Genomic DNA, 20473 nt, shown 5'->3' on the forward strand with positions numbered 1-20473 from the left:
GGGGGCACAGAGAGGTGACAAAGCTGGAGGGGGAAATCCTTTAGTGAATTAAAAACCTGAGGTAGAGCAGGGGCCCCTGGGTGGCTCAGTCGGTTAAGTTTCTGACTCCTGATTTCGGCTCAGGTCATGATCTCAGGGTGGTGAGACTGGGCTCTGGGCTCAGTGGGGAGTCTGCTTGAGATTCTCTCTCTCCCTCTCTCTCTCCTCCATGCCTCTGCATGTGTGTATGCTTTCGTTCAAATAAATTAATCCTTTAAAAAGGAAATAAAACCTTTCAATAGAACAAAAAGAGCTTTAAGGGAACTGATATGTTTTGAACGTTATGTTTGAATCCAACCAGTGTATAGGGTATGGCTGTTTGGTTCTGGAATTAGACTATCTGATGCTAGAAAAACCACTATATGTGCATATTTTCAAACCATGCCTACAGTTCAGTGTTTTACTGATTATTGAGAAGGTGAGCTTGTGGCCCACCTGAGCGGGGTAAGAATAGATTTGAGCAAGCATAGGGAAGGCCTGCTTTGCAATAAAAGCTTTGACTGAGTCACATTAGTGGCTGAGTGAGAACAGTTCTGTAGATTAATTCCCTGATTCCTTTGTGAATTTTGTATTTATCTGGAATGTGATCAAAGTCCGTAAGGAAGTCGATAACATCATAACACATTAAAGCAAAATACAAGAAACCTCTAAATCCCCCCAGACGGTTCTCTGTGAGAGTTGCTAATGTGGATCGGGAGATTGTATTAAAGTCACATGTGAGCTTGCCTGTCAGGGTGGTTGAATTTCACTAGCGGAGTCAGAGGTCACCCTTCCCCTCTGTTCAGATTTGGAAATTTGAGCCAACCTCGCCGCGTTGCAAGTGCACCAGTGAAGAGAGTTCTTGGGGAGCCTCTGCAGGTGTCTTGGGGCGATCCTGAGGACTCAGCTTATAAACAGACTCTGAGTCCGCTTCCTTCCCCGGCGCCCCTTCATGTGGCCAACGAGCTCTGTCGGGGCATCCAGGGCTGCTGTACCTGCTCAGCCATGGCAGCAGGAGGCCGGGAGCAGAGGAGCAGGACGAGGGTAAGGACACTGACAGAGCAGCACATGCTGCGGAAGACCTGGTTTTACCTCTCACGAGCTGTGCGATGTTTGAAAAGCTCCACAAGGATCAAGGCAGCAGTAAAGGACTTCCATGAGTCCCCGAGTCCTGATTCTATGTCAGGCCCTTGCTAAGTAGTTTTCAGACTCTTCCATTCAGATCTGACCCCAACGCCGTGATGACCTCTGCGTTTTCCAGGGGAGGGACTCCCAGATCACGAAGTGGAAAGCTGGCACCTTCCAGATGGTCTGTCTGTGAACCCCCTGCTCCGACCCCACCTGGGAGGCCTCCCTAACGTCTCCCATCTTGAAGGACCCCCATGACAATACTCAAAAGAAAATCTGTCACTCAAAGTTTGTGGCCTCGGACAAAGTTTCTCTTAGGCTCTCCCTTTCGTGTCCTTCTGTACAGGATAATGAAAAGGAGAGAAGGAAGGTTTTGTGCTTCAGCCGCTTGAGGCGGGATTTGCCCTCCTTACTCCAGACTCCTGGAAAGCCGAACTGGGAGCTCTCAGCCAAACACAGGTTTTTGAATTAGCCACGTGGTTCCCATGGTTGTAGAAGCTGAAAGCATCTCCTGTGCCTTTTAGTTCAAAGTCAGCTGTCCCTGTCCAGGTAGAGCCTCACTTTGTAAACAGGTGCATTCGGTACAAAGTGGCTCTCGTGGAGGGACTGGGGTTGTCGCGCTGTTTCATACCCGCCTCCTTAATACTCCTGCGCCTTCTGCCTTCTTGCAGCTTTGGCATCCAGCATGACGGGAAAGAGAATGACTGTGAGCCCGTGGGCAGGCACCCGTACCTCATGTCCCGCCAGCTCCAGTACAATCCCAGCCCACTGACCTGGTCCAAGTGCAGCAAGGAGTACATCACCCGCTTCCTGGAGTAAGTGACAGCATGTTTCTGGGCAGCCTGACCTGGTGCTCTTTAAACCGGAAGTCCCTTGGAGTTTCACCCTAGGCCTGGAAAAGTCTTCGTTCCTCTCCCAGATCTTTGCATCAGGGTGGCATCAGAAGGAGGGGGGGATTTTGCTTCTGCTTTCTGCCCCCGAGTTGTAGGTGGGTCCTGTCTTCCAAGCACAGCCCAGTGAATTTCCCATCCCCCTGCTTGCCCTGCTTGCAGTGGGCAGAGCAAGCACTTTAGAGCTGAGTGTGTAAGTCCCCCGCACTGGCAGGAACAGCTGGCATATGTTACGAGTGGTCACTGAAACCCCTTTGATGATTTTATTTTGCTCTCCCGCTTGTATTTCCTGGCTCATGGCTGAAGTAATAGTCTGAGCCCGTGTCTGATTTCCTGTTCGGCCATTCCCATCTTGGGCCTAGAGGGTTCTATGCCTTGTGGCAATAAATTTGTCTTGAAGGACAAAGGGTAAACCACAGGGATAGAAGGTTTCTGTTGAATAAAAGACTAAGACAAAGGAAATCATAAGCAACTGTTCTCCTTTTTGATAATTTGTTTTCAGCCGGGGCTGGGGGTTTTGTCTCGATGATATCCCCCAAAAGAAAGGCTTGAAGTCCAAGGTCATTGCCCCTGGAGTGATCTATGATGTTCACCATCAATGCCAGCTGCAGTATGGCCCTAATGCCACCTTCTGCCAGGAAGTAGAAGTAAGTGTTGGGTATCTTGGTGCCTCTGGTGGGTGGGCGCTGGACTTGAGATCTCCAGCATGCAAAAGAAAGGGCCAGGGAAAAAGCTGGTAGTCCAAAGAGCCCGACACAGAAATGGAAACCTATTCCTGGTATGACGTTTGTAAGGCAGTATATATGAAGTCGGAATCATTTACATTCCTTGATCCTGCCTCCTTGGTATTCTTTGGAGACAGCAAACCTTTGCAAGTGGGTGCTGATGAAGAACATTTTATAGTGATTTTCAGGAATCACAGTGATTCACGCCTGTAGACTCCATAGCAACCTAGAGTCGCTCCCTTTCCTGAATTTCCCATCTGGTTGTAGAGAACCCCCAGATCCCAAGGTAAAAATAAGTTTCATCCCAATTCATTCTTCTCCTTAATTTTTAATATCCAAATGTGCGTTTTTTAAAGATTTTGTCTATTTATTATTTGAGATGGAGAGAGAGAGAGAGTGGCTGTTGGGGGAGGGGCGGCAGGGAGGAGTAGAGAGGGAGAGAGAAGCAGACTCTATGCTGAGCACGCAGCCTAATGTGGGGCTCAATTCCACCACCCTGAGATCACAGTCCGAGCGGGAATCAAGAGTCCGATGCCTAACCGACTGAGCCACCCAGGCACCCCTCAATATCTAAATGTTAAGCCAATCCCTGACTTTTAGCCTCCGAAAGAGTTTGTGGTTCTGCCCTGTCATCTTCATTCCCACTGTTACTGTCTTGATTCAGTCTTCATTTTCTTTCCTGGCAATTGTAATTCCCTCCTACCTAATCACCTCACCATTCAAATTGTTGCTTAGGTTATTTCAAAACAATGCAGATCTAACCACAGCTCTGCTCTGCTCTGCCCAACTCCTTTGTGTGGCATTCCTTTGTGATCTGAAACTGGGCAATCCTCTGAGTGCGTCCCTTTCAGAGCGAAGGTGCCGGTGTTAACACATAGATGTGGGCCTGGCAAGGCTTGAGCCCCGCCCTGATTCGGTGCTGGGTACTGAGTGAGATGAAAAAGAGAAGCCCTCAGTAATTCATAGGATAAGTTCTCTGACTTTGAGGAGCTTGTGGTCTTGTGGAGGAGGCAGACTGAATAATTTCAATATAGTGAGATAAACACACAGAAAGATTATGCTGAGTGAAATAAGTCAAGCAGAGAGAGTCAATTATCATATAGTTTCACTTACTTGTGGAGCATAAGGAATAGCACGGTGGACATTAGGAGAAGGAAAGGGAAAGTGAGTTGGTAGAAATCGGAGGGGGAGACAAACCATGAGAGACTGTGGACTCTGAGAAACAAACAAAGTTTTGGAGAGGAGAGGGGATGGGGAGTTGGGAGAGCCTGGTGGTGGGTATTATGGAGGGCACGTATTGCATGGAACACTGGATGTGGTGCATAAACAATGAATCTTGGAACACTGAAAAAACTAAATTAAATTAAAAAAAAAGACATGTAGAAAGACCTTTCGAGGAGGAAGTAACTGTGCTTAAACACAGTGAGCAAGACTTGTGCTCGCTTCGGCAGCACATATACACAGTGAACAAGACTTAATAGAGAAGGTAAAGTTGATGCAAAAACCCCTCACCCCTCACTGGTTCCCAAGTTACTCCAACTCTACCTCCTAAAATCTAAAATCTCACTCGTCCAGGTGACTGCTCTCCTTTCCTGGAATTTGACTGCTTCTCTCAACTCTGATCCGTCTCCCAAAATGCAGCCAAAGTGACCTTTATAACTGGAAATTGGATTTTGTTCCTCTCTGATGAAAATATTTCAGTCTCCCTATTCCTGATGATAAAGTTTAAATTCTCTAAAATGGCTTAAAAGAGGCCTCAGGATTCATCCCATCTCTAGTTGTCTGGCCTCATCTCTTAAAATATTGTTTTAATTCTCCATTCTGTAATCCAGAATTCATTCTTTCTTGCTCTTTCTTCCTTCCGTTCTTTTCTTTTCTTCCTATTCTTTCTTCTCTTTTTTTATTCTTTTCTTTCCTATTATGTTACATTAGTCACCATACAGTACATCATTAGTTTTTTTTAATTAATTTATTTATTTTCAGAAAAACAGTATTCATTATTTTTTCACCACACCCAGTGTTCCATGCAATCCGTGCCTTCTATAATACCCCCAACCTGGTACCCCAACCTCCCACCCCCCGCCACTTCAAACCCCTCAGATTGTTTTTCAGAGTCCATAGTCTCTCATGGTTCACCTCCCCTTCCAATTTACCCCAACTCCCTTCTCCTCTCTAACACCCGTTGTCCTCCATGATATTTGTTATGCTCCACAAATAAGTGAAACCATATAATTGACTCTCTCTGCTTGACTTATTTCACTCAGCATAATCTCTTCCAGTCCCGTCCATGTTGCTACAAAAGTTGGGTATTCGTCCTTTCTGATGGAGGCATAATACTCCATAGTGTATATGGACCACATCTTCCTTATCCATTCGTCCGTTGAAGGGCATCTTGGTTCTTTCCATAGTTTGGCGACCGTGGCCATTGCTGCTATAAACATTGGGGTACAGATGGCCCTTCTTTTCATGACATCTGTATCTTTGGGGTAAATACCCAGGAGTGCAATGTCAGGGTCATAGGGAAGTTCTATTTTTAATTTCTTGAGGAATCTCCACACTGTTCTTCAAAGAGGCTGCACCAACTTGCATTCCCACCAACAGTGTAAGAGGGTTCCCCTTTCTCCACATCCTCTCCAACACATGTTGTTTCCTGTTTTGTTAATTTTGGCCATTCTAACTGGTGTAAGGTGATATCTCAATGTGGTTTTAATTTGGATATCATTAGTTTTTGATGTAGTGCTCCATGATTCACTGTTTGCATACAACACCCAGTGCTCTGTGCAATATGTGCCTTCAATATGCATCACCAGACTCATCCACCCACCCTACCCCACTGCCTTCTGAAATCCTCAGATTGTAACCCAGAATTCTAATCACATCTATGTTGGTCTTTATCACTAATCTTCCATATCTTGGGACCTTGCCTTCATATTTTTTTGGCCCTTTATATTTCTGCATTTTGTGTAATTTATCTTCTGACTCACTAGGGCTCTCTTCAGATACATCTACTCCTCTGTGTAAGCCACCTGTTGACTTTTTAACCTCATTTACAGTATTTTTTTTTTTTACTTATGGTAGTCTATTTTTCTAAATTTTCTCTGATGTGCAGTTTCTAGTTTCTCATTCAAAATGATCTTTTATTTTTAATCATATTTGAGACATTTATAATTTATGTTGTATAATTCCAATGTCTAAAGTCTATGTGGAACTATTTCTCCTATTTGGAATTTTTCCTAGGTCTCTCTTACTAGAGATTATTTCCTTGTCTTGATTTTTTAAAATTTATTTATTTATCTTCAGAGTAACAGTATTCATTGTTTTTGCACCACACCCAGTGCTCCATGCAATCCGTGCCCTCTCTAGTACCTACCACCTGGTACCCCAACCTCCCACCCCCCCACCCCTTCAAAACCCTCAGATTGTTTTTCAGAGTCCATAGTCTCTCATGGTTCACCTCCCCTTCCAATTTACCCCAACTCCCTTCTCCTCTCTAACTCCCCTTGTCCTCCATGCTATTTTTGTTTTTAATTGTGAGCACTTTGTCGTGAAACTTCCTATCAGATTATTCTTTAAGGCTTAGATGGCTGGCAAATTCATCCAGAGAGAATTTGGGCTCAGTTAAAATAAGTTATTGGTTGGATGTTGTTTGACTGCAAGTATTGTGTGAGGGCCATTGTGGGTACAAACTCTTGGGGGTAACATTTGCCATGACTTTTAGAGTTAAAATCCAAACAGACACATGTCCCAGCTGTGTCCCCGGGTTCACACAAGGGCTAGTCTTTTGGGATTATGGTCTTTGTGAGGTCTCCAGTCCAACTTCCCAGGCAATGCAGGCCCAGGTTATTGTCTCTACTACTCAGGTGACTGTTAAAACAAAAGTCTAAGTGACCAGGTTTGTATGTTTAGATCTCCAAAATTTTTGCAACATTTTTAGCCTCTGAGGATTTCTCTTACTTTCTTGCCAACTCAGGAATGCATTTAAAATATTTTTATCCACAATTTTAGATGTGTACAAAGGTAAGGATTTTCCAGGGAATCCTGCGGTTTACTGCAAACACACCACCCTGGCTCTCTCTGGTCAGTTACTGGTTCATGCTCTGTGCTTATCTGTATACTGAACTGTCTCAACCCCTAAAAGTGCTGGGGGTCCCCCACTACCTCCAGGGTTCTGTATGTGCTGGTTCCTTTGCATCATCCCCCCGCTCTTCTTTGGAGCTCAGCTTGGACATTTCACATTCTATCCTGTGTTTTCTTGGACAAAGACTTTATTTATTTATTTATTTGAGAGAGAGAGAGAGAGAGAGAGAGAGATTACAAGTAGGGAGAGCAGCAGGCAGAGAGGGAGGGGGAAGCAGGCTTCCCACTGAACAGAGAGCCTCATGCGAGGCTCGATCCCAGGACCCTGAGATCATGACCTGAGCCAAAGGCAGAGGCTTAGCCCTCTGAGCCACCCAGGTTCCCCAGGACAAAGACTTTATTAGATGATATTAGAGTTGCTTTCTACTTGTCTGTGCCCTCCCCTACTTTATGTGAGCTCTCTGAAGGAACCTTTATTCTCAACATTCAGCAAGGCCTGGCCCATAGATAAATAGATAATGGAAGGAAGACTTGAGATAAATGAATGAAGACTTCAGACTCCTGCATATTACAGCCAAGATAACCTAATCCTTTTCAGTAAAGAAAAAGGCAAAAAACAAAAAACTTAAGGTACCAGAGAATACAATATCAACTTTCTTTGTTAAAACCTTTTTTTTATCTTGAAAGAGTTTACAACTCAAAAGACCTACATCATCTTTATAAATACATAACAAACTTATAAGAAAGGTTAAAAAACATCTTCAGGGGGAGAAAACTAAAGAAGGGAGTGATAAGCACATTGAGGCGGATGAGGAGAAAACCAGAGGGCCTTGATTTTAACTTAACATCCAGTGGCAACAGATGATCACCTGCATCCCTGAAGCAAGGCAGGGAGTTGGAAGTGAGACCCTTACACGAAGCCAGGGAACTTGAGGAGCTGTGGTTCAGCGGGGGTGGTGGCAGCTAGAAGAACACATTGGCAACAAAGGTAAATGGCAGAGAAACATCTTTTACCTCAGCTTGGGTTTTGAGGTGGAGGGGTGCGGGTGGATAACTTTCTCCCTAGAAAATACTTGACCACAGTCAATGCTTATTTTTTAAATTAATTTATTTATTTTCAGCATAACAGTATTCATTATTTTTTCACCATACCCAACGCTCCATGCAATCTGTACCCTCTATAATACCCACCACCTGGTACCCCAACCTCCCACCCTCCCCCCGCCATTTTGAGTTCAAATTTATACTCTCTTATGGTTGTAATGGAGGTTAGTCAGAAGAAAGGCAGGCAGGGGCAAGGCCCACTCCCGTACCCCAGGAAACTACTATTAAAAGGAAAAAGACCCCATCCTGTTATTCTCCACCACCCTGAAAGGAGTCCTCTACCCCTTCCCATGTGAACAGCTCCCTGAGAGGTAGATGAGCATGTGGACAAAAACCTGATTGGATGACAGGTGCATGGAGGGTTAATCAGATGAAGACAGCTGGCCAACAATCTTATAAAAACCTCTAGATTTAAATGCCAAAATAGCAACCCTCTTGGGTCGCCTCCGTCTTTGGGAGCGTTTATCCCCAATATACAGCCCTGCTGCCCACCACTCTTCGTCTGGTCTGCCTTTTCATTGTTTGAAGTGGTGTGACCAAGAACTGCAGGTACTAAAGGAAAAGAAATCCTGAAACAGAGAAACTCTATGCCAAAAAAATTTCAAATAAACATATTTCTGACCTGGTAAAGCAATGGGATGCTTGGTAGAAAGAAAGATTAAAAACCTGCCTTGGAAAAACCAATGCTCAGCTAAAATGCACAAAAATCTCTAATAGATAAAGCTTTTGATTAGGTGAATTCATCATTTAGCTTCTAATTCAAAATTTAAGACAATCTGCAGTTGAGTGAAGAACAACAAATAAGAAAGATAATAAATAAGAAAGATAATAAATCCAAATGACTTTGGATAAATAAATATTTTAGGTAAGGATAATAAAATGAATACATGAAAGAGGAGTTACATTTGAGAAAAAGGAAAAATACACCAGAAGATACTGGTAGGCAAATATGAAATACAGTTATAGCCTCTAGAAATGAAAAATATGGTCATTGATTTTAAATTCGGTGTGTGGGTTAAACAGCAGATTTGACACAGTTGAAAAGAAAATCAGTCAGCTGGAATTTAGAGCTCAGAAAATTACTTCCCATCTCTCTTGAGTATTTCTCAGAGGTGTTTGAAGGAGAGGCTGGTCTTTTCCTGATAGAAATCCAGACTTTTTCAACTTTTATATACAAGAAAAGTGAGAGTTAGAAAATATAAAAGTGAAGTTGAGATGTGAAGGACAGAATGGCAAGGCTCATCACCAACAGTTTAGAGGTCTGGGAAGGAGAGAATAGTGGTAATCAGAGAGAGGCAAAATTTACAGAGATCAAGACTGAGAATTTTCTAAACTGTGTAAAAATGTGAAATCTTATTTTAGAAAACATTGAATCTAGAACATAGTTAAATAGAGGGAATGGTGAATGATGGGTGGATAGAAGAAAGATTAAAAGGTGGATGGGATCAGTGGAGCCATTTCTGGTGATCTGTAAGACTCTTGTCAACCTTCCCTTGTTCTTACTGTAAGAGGAGAAACAATAGGGAAAACCCATTTCACTCCCTGGCAGATAAAGCAAGGGGGCTACTTTGGGTCATAAGTAAATAAGCTTGGGCTGGCTAAGTGCAATAGTTTCTATTTCCTTCAGTGAACAGGCTCAAGTTATAACCACCCAACTGTTTGTAATCACAGTCCTTCGTGCATGGTTTGTATTGGCCTTTGATAGCTATTGTCCCCAATTACCCTGCCTGAGGTCAGTGACACTATGTCACCCATTTAGAAACTGGCCTCAACTGCTAGGAAATGTATTTTATCTCCTGTTTTCTTATTGCTTAGTAGACCATACCACTGTGTAGGAGTGATGACAAAGCCCCAATTAAGTTTGAATCAAGAGTTCTTGAATAATTACTTTTTTTTTTTTTAGAGTTTTATTTACTTACTTGACAGAAAAAGAGAGCACAAACGTGGAGGAGGGTCAGAGGAAGAGGGAGAACCAGGCTCCCCATGGAACAGGGAGCCCAACATGGGCCGCGATCCTAGCACACTGGGATCATGACCTGAGCCTAAGGCAGATGCTTCACTGACTGAGCCCCCCCAAGGTGTCCCACTAATGATCACTTTTTATCACTCTTGCTCACTAGTAGCAACAGCATTATTGTGAGTCTGTGGGTGACCAAGTGTGTCTTTCACCATCACTGTAGAATGCTTTTGTACAAATTTTGAAAATCCCAAAGAGTAGAGTTTCACATTTGTTTTCCAGAATGTCTGCCAGACCCTGTGGTGCTCAGTGAAAGGCTTTTGTCGCTCTAAGCTGGACGCTGCCGCAGATGGGACACGGTGTGGTGAGAAGAAGGTGACGTGTCGGGCTGAGGAAGGAAGGTGGTGGGAGGGCGGTGGGCTCAGAGATCTTGGGAGGAACAGGGAGAGGGCCCTGGAGAGCAGCTGTCTGGGTGAATGGAGGTCACACAGTCAGACTAGCCAGGGAAAAGGATTCTGTTTCCATGATGCCTTTTGAGCCTTCCCTGGAAACTGTGAAGGAGAGAGGGCTGAGGCCCAGTTCCACACCTCACTTGCAAAACATCCATCACAACTTTGCTGGATGAATGTCTGCAGAATTTACGGTTGATAACATTTGCTGAGCTTACTATCACCCTTCATTTTGACTTCTTTCCCCCTCCCTGTTAAAAACTGAAAAGGCAAGCCAGTGGCTTCTGCCTTCCAAAGATGCTGGACGTGAGCCACTTGTTATCTTCATTCTCATCATCTGATCTGACTACATTTCTTGATATCCTGCCCATTTAACTGAGGAGAAGAGCCAGACCTCCAAGAATTCAGAGGATGGAATTCCTGCAGACCGCTTGAGAGCAGGGTCACGTGTGCTGCTCAGCTAGACCAGCTGTGTTTGTTGTGAGCCTAAGATTCAGACATTTCCTGGGCATCTTTATGCCTCCTGAGAGTGGCAGGGTCCATCACCGAGATTCTAGAACTTGGTCAGAATGCACAGTGACCAGAAATAATGAGGGAAAGGACACCAGCAGAGAAAGCGTGCCCAAACCCTCAAACAACCAAGTTGCATTTTCTTTTCTTTCTTTTTATTTATTTATTTTTTTTTTAATGTTCACCTTCCTAAGCTGACAGCTGTAGAAAGATTGCTTTGAAGAGAGGACAGCTTTTTTTTTCTGAGCCACAGCTAGAACTAGAAACAATAGATAGAGTTACAGGGAAGCAAAAATTGTTCTCATTATTAGAACTTCAACTAGTGTTTTTCGGCCACGGGTAGACTTTTTGCAAGAGGATGCTGTGTCTGCTGCTGACATTAGATCCTACTGAGATACCTACCTACGGAGAAGTGTTATCTCAGTGTCAGTCTGCAAAATGTTTGTTTATGGTCTGCAGCAAGGTAAGGAGCTTGCAGCGGAAAGTAAACCAATGACATTATATAAAACAACTGTGTTGCTAAGCAGACTGAGCCAACATGCGTGTTAGAGCAGGACTTTCCCAGTGAAGGAAGCAGTGTGTGGATTTACCTTCTGCCATGCCATCTGCCAACTGCACTTAGAAGAACATTCCCCAATTGGCTGACTGCAACAAGGCAGCAGAAAGTTCCCTTTGGTTCCTAACATTGTCTCATTCGAAAACCCAAGACTCTTGGGGGACATTTTTTTGTAAGCCCTTCTTTGTTCTCCATATGCTGTGTGACCATCGGAAGCCTGCTTGCTCGGGGAGAATTGGGTTAGATTTCTAGGGTTCTTGGCTCAGCTTGCTATGGGAACTTTCATGATGTATGTGTCTCCCACCTCTTACCTCTCCAGTGGTGTATGGCTGGCAAGTGCATCACAGTGGGGAAGAAACCAGAGAGCATCCCTGGTGGCTGGGGCCGCTGGTCGCCCTGGTCCCACTGCTCCAGGACCTGTGGGGCTGGGGCCCAGAGTGCAGAGAGGCTATGCAACAATCCTGAGTAAGTCTGGCCAAAACTATTTCCCTTCCTTCCACGAGCACCGGAGACCAGTCTTGGCTGACATGGTACCAGTGAGCCTAATCCTCCTAGGAGAAGTTCAGTGGGTTCCTAAAACTAAAGAGAACCAGAAGATTCTTCAAAACATGGTTCTGTTTTGTTTAATGTTGGTGTGGCACTGGATGATTACTAGAACTTGGATAAATACGCTCATCCCATCATTTGGAGAAATAAGTAAATTTTCAAAAGTATAATCCATGTGAAAGGTCTTAGGAGACTATGCAGGGAAATCCTTCTAGATAACATCACTCTATCGGTGAAAGATTACTTATGCTCAATTCTGCTAATAAGACTGTAGCTTTCTTTGAATCATAATGAATGCTTAATTTTATGAAAATAATTATCTTCCCTTAAGTTAACTAATAAATAGTACATTTTTGAGCATAATTATTTTGAAAAATTTAGATAAGGATTTTATGAACCTTAAGCTTTAATATTAACCATATTAAAGGTTCCAGAGAAGTTATTACACAAAGTAGTTTTCAATTTTTTAATTAAGATACTAAAGTTTTTCATTATTTTAAATTTGCATAACGATATTATTATGTGAATTAAATTTAAATTCCCTTGTTTTCCAAATATATATGACATTAAAAAAAAGATTTTATGTATGTATTTGAGAGAGAGGAAGACAGATAGAGAGGGAGTGGCAGACTCCCTACGGAGTAGAGAGCCTGATGTGGGGGTTGATCCAAGGACCCTGGGACCATGATCTGAGCTGAAGGCAGATGCTTAACTGACTGAGCCACCCAGGCGCCCACCCCAAATATATATGACATTCTTAACTTCATTATTGCCTGGTATACTTGGGAAATTTTTAAGAAGTGTACAGGTGATGCCTCTGGGAAGTAGAAAATATGTTAAGCTCCTTTGGCCTAGATTTTCATTAATCTGCACTGAGGAGTAAGAGTCCCTTTTTTTAAAAGGCAAATAGTGAATGTGATTACAATCTCCTAAGTATCTAAGTTCCAAATGTCACTTTTCCTTTTTATTAGTAAATATATTACTCTATGTATATATGTGTGTGTATGTATACATACGCTGAATATTTAATAAAGATATATAATAAATTTCTCCTAAGAATTAAGTTAATATATATAAAGAGTTGAACACAAAACCTACTACATTAAATTGTCAATAAATGGTAGGTGTTACAGTAGTTATTATAATCTTTTTTCTCATTTACCACCCATAAAAGCGTACCTTTGAGGAATCTGGATGAAATTGTTTTTAAATTTTACTCTTTAATAAAAGTCGCTCTTGTTTAAATAAAAGATTTCAGTGGCTTCAAAAATTAGAAGCCAGGGATTTCTTGTTTTTGCAGATGATCTTCGTTTTGTGAGTTATTTCAATGTGATAAGAAATATGATTTCCATTTTAGAGATTAGGAAATGTAGGCGATTTGCTCTGAGACCTGTTGTCCGTGTTCTGTATTCTGTCGCTACTATCTACAGCCTCTCGGGAGGGTGGTCAGTGATCTGTGGTAGTCAGAAGGGGACATCTTTGTTGAGGAACTGTTGGATGAATCTCTAACTTGGCCTTATGGGAAAAATGGTTCCAACGCCCATCTTAGAGAACACAGTGTGTCATAGAGTTTCCTCAGGTGAGTGGCCCTGTCTGAGCTCAGTAGCTTGTTTGCTTAAGTTTGTTGAGAACAATGACAATGGAAACATAGCCTCAGATTCAGTTGTGTGACTCAGGTTATGGATTCAGGCCAGTGTGGGATCAGCTGACATTGAGATTCTGCTCTTGATGTTGATCAGGTATCTAGTGAGAAGCCAGCAGAGGTTGTAAGACTTTCAGAGATGTTTGTTGGATGGAAATGGATTGGAGAGGAGCCAAGTCATAAAATGTCACTCTGTCATTATGAATGGGAAACAGATCTAACCTCAGATATCATGGGCAATTCTTACTACCTTCTACATGGAGTCAGTGAAGGTGAACTGGTTTGGTCAAAGCTTTTTTATGTTCAAGGAACAGAAGGCTACTCAAACCACATAATGAAAGGTGGGGAGGGAAATATAGGAAATCTCATGGGCGCTTAAGGAGAGCAAAGTACAACAGAACCTCATGAGAAGACAACTGCAGCCAGAAATGAATAAGACTGCCAGGGTTTGAAGTCTCTGTCCCCCTAGACCACATGGTCAGGCAGCATAACAGTGGATGAGGACTCTGGATATGGACTAAAGAGGATAAGGGCTTAAATCTTGGCTCTCCAACTATCAGTTGGGCACTTTGGGAAGATGTCCTACTTCCCTGTGCTTTTAGAATGTGATTTCATCGAGCCTGCTCACTTGGCATGCTTTCTGTCTTAGCACCGAGAAGCCACTTCCATCCATCCTCTAAGGCTCTTCTCCAGGAAAGCTCTTCTGTGAGTTCTTTCCAATCAGCCTGACTTCCACTGTTTGCTCCCTTCCTCAAACTCTCACTGTACTTACAGTCAGGGATACATAATTGCTTTTAAATTTTCTCCTATTTATTACATAGACAATTTTTTTTCCTCCTCAAGATTATAAGCTTCTAGGAAACATAGGGCATGGGTTGACCTTTTTTTTGGACTCTGTCCTCCCTAGAAATGATGTGGAACACATTGTATAAATACTTGTTGATTAATACTTACAATAATTCAACAATGATATCATTTACTGAGCTCTTACACTGTATTAGCTACTCTGCTAAATCTTTATGTGCATTGTCTTGTTTAGTCCTCCCATCTTGTGAGATAAGAACTATTATGCTCATTACACAAATAAAAAAAATTGTGGTCTAGAGAAATAAGATAACTTGTTCAAAATCATCTAATTAATAATAAGAAGTAAAGCAGAGTTCAAACCCCCAGGTATTTGACCCCATTCTGCTGCACTGCAAAAGCAGAAACAATTTCCAATTTCAGACACAGTGAGGTGGAGACAAGAAGACATACATAGATTGCCTGGAACTTTCTTTTTTTTTTTTAATTTTTAAGAAAGATTTTATTTATTTATTTAAGACAGAAAGAGTGAGAGAGAGAGCATGAGAAGGGGGAGGGTCAGAGGGAGAAGCAGACTTCCCATTAATCAGGGATCCCAATGTGGGACTTGATTCTGGGACTCCAGGATCATGACCTGAGTTGAAGCAGTCACTTAACCAGCTGAGCCACCCAGGTGCCCTGCCTGGAGCTTTCTTAAAGGACAGAGAATCCCTCTTCTTCTGTGACAGCAGTTCTGCTCTATTTCTTTTGCCCTTCTTGAATGAATAATTGATCCTCTTGGGAAGGTTGTTATTGCCCTTGTGTCTATTGCAAAGGAAAAAAAAGGGTGGAGAAAGATTATTTTAAAAGATGTTAACTTATCTTTTCACTGAGTGTTTATTAAGAGCCTTCTGTACTCAAAATATGACTTAGAAATTATAGATGACATAGAGCTTAGATTGGATCATCAGTGAACTGTGTTTTGGAGTCACAAGTAGAGTAAATGCATACAGTAGATACAATCAGGCATCAGTGAAAAGAGAAAGAGTTTACTTCTGGCAGAAACCCGGGAAGAGTTTATGATGGAGGTATAGCATTATTCGGTCCTGAAAGCTTTGGTAGCAGGTAGACAGAGATTTAAGATGGGGGAGGTCTCTGCAGGGGCATGGAAGAGAAATAGTAAGTAAGTCAGCTTGTGTCACTGGAAATGTATGGGAATGAAGGGGAGGTTGAGAAGTGGTCGTTAGGATGAATTAAGTCAGGATCATGAGGGCCTTGAATGTTAAGCTAAAGAGGCTGGACTTAGTTCTGTGGTCATTGGGTGCCACAAAAGGTTTTTAAATAAGAAACTAAAGTAATTAAAGTAGTCATAAAAATTAACCAGATGTATACAGTAGATTGAATGAGGGGCAAAGATGGGTAGAGGGGAGACAGGAAGAGAGAGAAGGATTAGACTAGTTCCGTGATTGTGGGAACAAAGAGGAGAAAACAAATACAAAGACATGATTGATGATTGGGCAGCTGATGGACTGGATGGTGGGGTCAAAGGAAGGCAGGGGTTGGAGGCTTTGCAATCTGACCACTTTTAACTTGCTAAACAGGAATTAGAGGAACAGATTTTGGAGGGAGAATGATGCATCCCTTCTCAGTGTATATTTTGAGTTTGGGAGGCTGGGGGGGATATACAAGTAGAAAAGATACACTCACTGTTTCAAATTAGGCAACTACAGACCTGGAACTGAATGGTCCTGGGCAACAACAACAGTCAAAAAATGTATGAAATTGGAAGAATTTCGGTAAAAGGTTAGTTTTGAGGGTAGAGCAGGGCATGGTTTGGCCAAGACCAGACATGACCAGATGCCAAGGGATGTTAAAGGAAAAATGGTAGCCTCTAAGGAAACAAACAGCTTGTCTGTTTCCTGCGTAGACCCAAGTTTGGCGGGAAGTACTGCACCGGGGAGAGGAAACGCTATCGTTTGTGCAACGTCCACCCCTGTCGCCCAGACGTGCCCACCTTCCGGCAGATGCAGTGCAGTGAGTTTGACACCGTTCCCTACAAGAATGAGCTCTACCACTGGTTTCCAGTTTTTAATCCAGGTAAGGAGCTGTGACAGTATAGGACAGTAGGAGCGTTTCTATGTCAGAACATCTGGGATGCCCTGGGATGCCCTGGGATTCCCTGCAAAGTTCCACAGAGAGAGAATTACACCAGGAGGAGTTTTATATTTAAAGAGTGAAAATGCTGGCCTGGTTAGGTTGACCAGTACATGTTGAAGGCTGAAGATACCCATCCAGTGCTGGGTTCTGTGGGAATTAAAAGAGCTTATCAAACAAACGTGGCAGCTCACTTCAGAACCTGGGAGGTGCCTCTAAGCCATCAGTGGGGCAAGGAGGAGTGTGGTACTAGATTACTGATGAAAAGTACTCCTTGATGAGTGTGTGAACTGATTATAATTTTGGCAGAAATTCAGAGAAGATCATTGTAGGTTTGGAGTCATTTCACAGAAGACTACTAAGAAGTGTCAATGATTGTTAAGCATGAGAGGTCTTTCTACTGGAAGAAGGAAAAGGGAAAGCATTCAAAACAAAATCAGTCATTCCAGCTGACAGGAGAAAAACACAAGGAAACCAGGATGGTAGGAATGCCTTCATCAGAAATAAATGCAAGCCAGTTCTGGGCCAGAAATCAATATTTTTTTATGTACAGGAGAGTATAAGAAGTGTAAAAAGTAAAATCAAGCATCTAAAGGATGCTCATCAGGGGATGGAAACACAGCTGAGCTGCAGAATGAACCAGAAGCTTTGACAATGCTTCCCCTGTGTAAGTACCAGTTACATCTTCCCTCCTGAAACTGAAGAAGACTCATTAACCATTAGGTACAGATTAGCATCCAAAAATATCCATGCAATGTGTTGTTATTCAAGCAGACAATGAAAGAGGGAAAATTTTCCTGAGCTAAGGAGATTTGAGTCAAGGGAGTAAAGAATAAGCAAAATTTTTGATGATTTTTTTTAAGTTTCTGTCATTTCAGTGTGATAGAACACAAGAGGAATCATGTGAATGAAAATTATGTATTTGGACTATTTAAAAAATAATATAGCCAATTGCTTTTGAAAGAAAGACTCAATAGAGCTTTGTCGTTTTGGGGTCTCTGGAATACCCCGATGGCGTTTGGTTGTCATGGGCCACATTTGCTCCTTGCCCCCACATCGTTGGGCATCATTCGTGCTCTACAGGTGTGAGTCATTTGGTTATTAATTCAACTTTTCAGCTTCCTTATCCAGGTGCTTGAATATAGCAGAACTCATGTATATAGTCATGTGGACACACACATGTATACGCACACATGTACACGTGTGCACAGGAGCTTTCACACACACATACAAACACACACAACTAATGATGAAAGGTACATCCAATTAGAACTACCTGTCTTTATATTTTGAACATTTTCTATTTTGTTGGAGCTCTTTGGGACAGTAGTGCTATACACCCTAAATGAGCAACCTTCCTGAACTAAAAGAGCATAGCTGGCCCAGGATTGGGACATGGGCTTAGTTTGGGGTCCCTTCCTTGCCTGATGCAGGGTGGGGTTTGAGCTGAATTCTGACAGCTCCAGTAGCTGGACTTAGACTAATAAGATGTGATTTGCCTTGGCTTTTCATTTATTTACCAAGCATCTGTCATATGCCTGCGTATCACATAGCAGAAAAATAGGTACCAAAGAAACGAGTCATCAAAGTGGACATAAATTTCACTCATTTTGGAGGGATCGTTTTGCATCTGTCACTGATACTGATGCTGTGTAAACCACAGGGGGGATTCAGCTGAGGGCCATCTGCTGACCTCACTATCCACTTGGGCTGGAAGTCTCCCTCCCCCATCCTGGTGGTATCCTGCAGGCTTTGGGACCATTCCTGAAGCACAGTGACTTAGCTGCTAATCCAGGTAGCTACCGCCTTGAGCAAACACACTGATTTATTTTCCTCATTAAACTCTACCCTACAGAGTTGTTATTTGTTTAGTTGGTGACCAGAAGTAGGTCATTCATGTCAACACCATGCATGGAGCATTTCTTCTGGGCCAGGCATTGAGCACTTCACCCTCCCAGCCTCACCACCAGAAGCTACCAGAGGATAAAGTAAATGCACAGCAGGGTTTTCAACCCATGTGGTGGACAGTGATAAGTGTCTTGGTGAATGACTTTGAGCAGCTGGGCTAACTAGCTAATGACAGAAGAGAATCATAGATTCAAGCAATTTGGAATAAGCATAGAAACTCCATCAAATTTTAGAGTTTTCCATGGAACCCCAGGGCTTCCAAAAATGCTTGATTTTGATTTCATTGTTTTAAAAGATTTTATTTATTTATTTAACAAACAGAGATCACAAGTAGGCAGAGAGGCAGGCAGAAAGAGAGGGGGAAGCAGGTTTCCTGCTGAGCAGAGAGTCTGACTCAGGGCTTGATCCCAGGACACTGAGATCATGACCTGAGCTGAAGGCAGAGGCTTAACCCACTGAACCATCCAGGAGCCCCTAATTTCATTTTTCAAAAAAATTTTAAACTAGTCTTTAAAAGTGCATGTGATGTGCTGAGCACTGGGTGTTAGACACAATTAATGAATCATTGGATGCTAATCAAAACTAATGATGTAGTGTATGCTGGCTAATTGAACATCATATGTCAAAAAAAATCAAAGTGCAATGAAGAACAATGCTTACACTCAAAAATATTATGTTTCAAGCTTTAATATACCAAAGACCACTGGTGCACTAACTTACATACATAGTCAAATTAATTTGGCTTTTAGAAGACCTTATAATGAAAGTCTCCCATCAACACAATTTAATTAAGAAATATCCTGAGATTGCAGGCTGAGTTGCTTTAAACTGTTATTTGCAACTGTTTGCCTGTGAGTTGAGATTTTTCAACATTGTGCAACAAAAAAACTCAAAGGAAATAATTAGATGCTGCAGCCAACGTAAGTCTGTAATTGCCATCCATAGGCTTGATTTCAAAATGTTCTGTTCCTCTTAATGATTTCTTTAGATCCCACTGACTTATTTTTAACCACTATATCCTTGACCTTACAAAATTTTGCTTCATAAAATCCTGACTTTACATTAGTTGCAAGTTCTTGTTTGAAAAAAGAAAAGTAATTATTCTGCTTAAAAGATTTGAAAACTACTAGATCAATCTAGATCAACTTTCCAAGGTAGACATTTACTTTTCCAGCACTCCTGACAAAAAGACTATCCACACTCCCCTTGATCACTTTCATGTAGGCACCAGCATGAAGAGCTGCCCTGATCAGCTGCATTTTCTGACCAGTATTTATATAAGCATGTGACTCTATGTTTCACTCTATGTTTTCTCATTTACCCCCTCCCTAGCCTTGGAGATAAAGAAGCTTAGTCTCAGAGGTGAAAATAACTTATTCAAGGTTATAGGATTTTATACAATAGAGCTGGAATTAAAGCATAAGTCTGACTAAGAAGCCGATAGATAGATGATGGATATATATTTAAATGAATTTATGCAGATTCTCAGGGACTTTGTTAGCCTGTGTTAATAGAAATGTTTATCTATCCTACTTCTTCTATTAGGAAATGACCAGAGCCTGCTATCAGTGTTGTCGCTTTCCTGGAATCTCTCTCTTTTTAGATTTTCATCTTTCTCAGAACACCCAATTTAGCCCAAATTCATTTAGGCTAATTTTTAACTTGTTGCTTCCAGATATTTAAGCCCTAGTAATGCTCGATGCCAGTGAGGCTTCCAGCAAAGGTGGAGGGTTCTGATGTGAAGTCAGGCCCCATCTGCTCCTCCTGGAATAGGATCCTTCAGGAACATCTTTCCGGAATCGTTGCAGTTAGGGTTCCCCAGGAAACGGACTCGGAAACCAGCACTAGCAGGCAGGAGGTTCAGCAGCTGTGGGAGAAAAGGAGAGGGAAGGCAGAGCAAGTATGCAGGGGGAAAGCTGACCTGCAGGGCATGCACAGCAAAGGCCATACCCCTCCCCACGGGGAGCTCTGCACCTGGCAGAGACTTTCAGAGTGGCCAGGCTGAGGTGAGAGAGCCAGTCCTTTA

General features: G+C 42.4%; 1 protein-coding gene across 2 annotated transcripts in view; it reads left to right on the forward strand.

The window, feature by feature from the left end:
• ADAMTS12 (ADAM metallopeptidase with thrombospondin type 1 motif 12) overlaps positions 1-20473 on the forward strand; it is a 286218-nt gene that overhangs the window by 178325 nt on the left and 87420 nt on the right. For both annotated transcript variants that reach the window (XM_044233048.1, XM_044233057.1), the window contains exons 8-12: positions 1818-1961; positions 2539-2683; positions 10182-10274; positions 11734-11879; positions 16313-16482. In XM_044233048.1, coding sequence (XP_044088983.1) covers positions 1818-1961; positions 2539-2683; positions 10182-10274; positions 11734-11879; positions 16313-16482 — 698 coding nt within the window. The remainder of the gene's footprint in view (positions 1-1817; positions 1962-2538; positions 2684-10181; positions 10275-11733; positions 11880-16312; positions 16483-20473) is intronic.

This window comes from Neovison vison, chromosome 1 (genome assembly GCF_020171115.1).
Source record: "Neovison vison isolate M4711 chromosome 1, ASM_NN_V1, whole genome shotgun sequence".
In the NCBI taxonomy this organism is placed as follows: Eukaryota; Metazoa; Chordata; class Mammalia; order Carnivora; family Mustelidae; genus Neogale; species Neogale vison.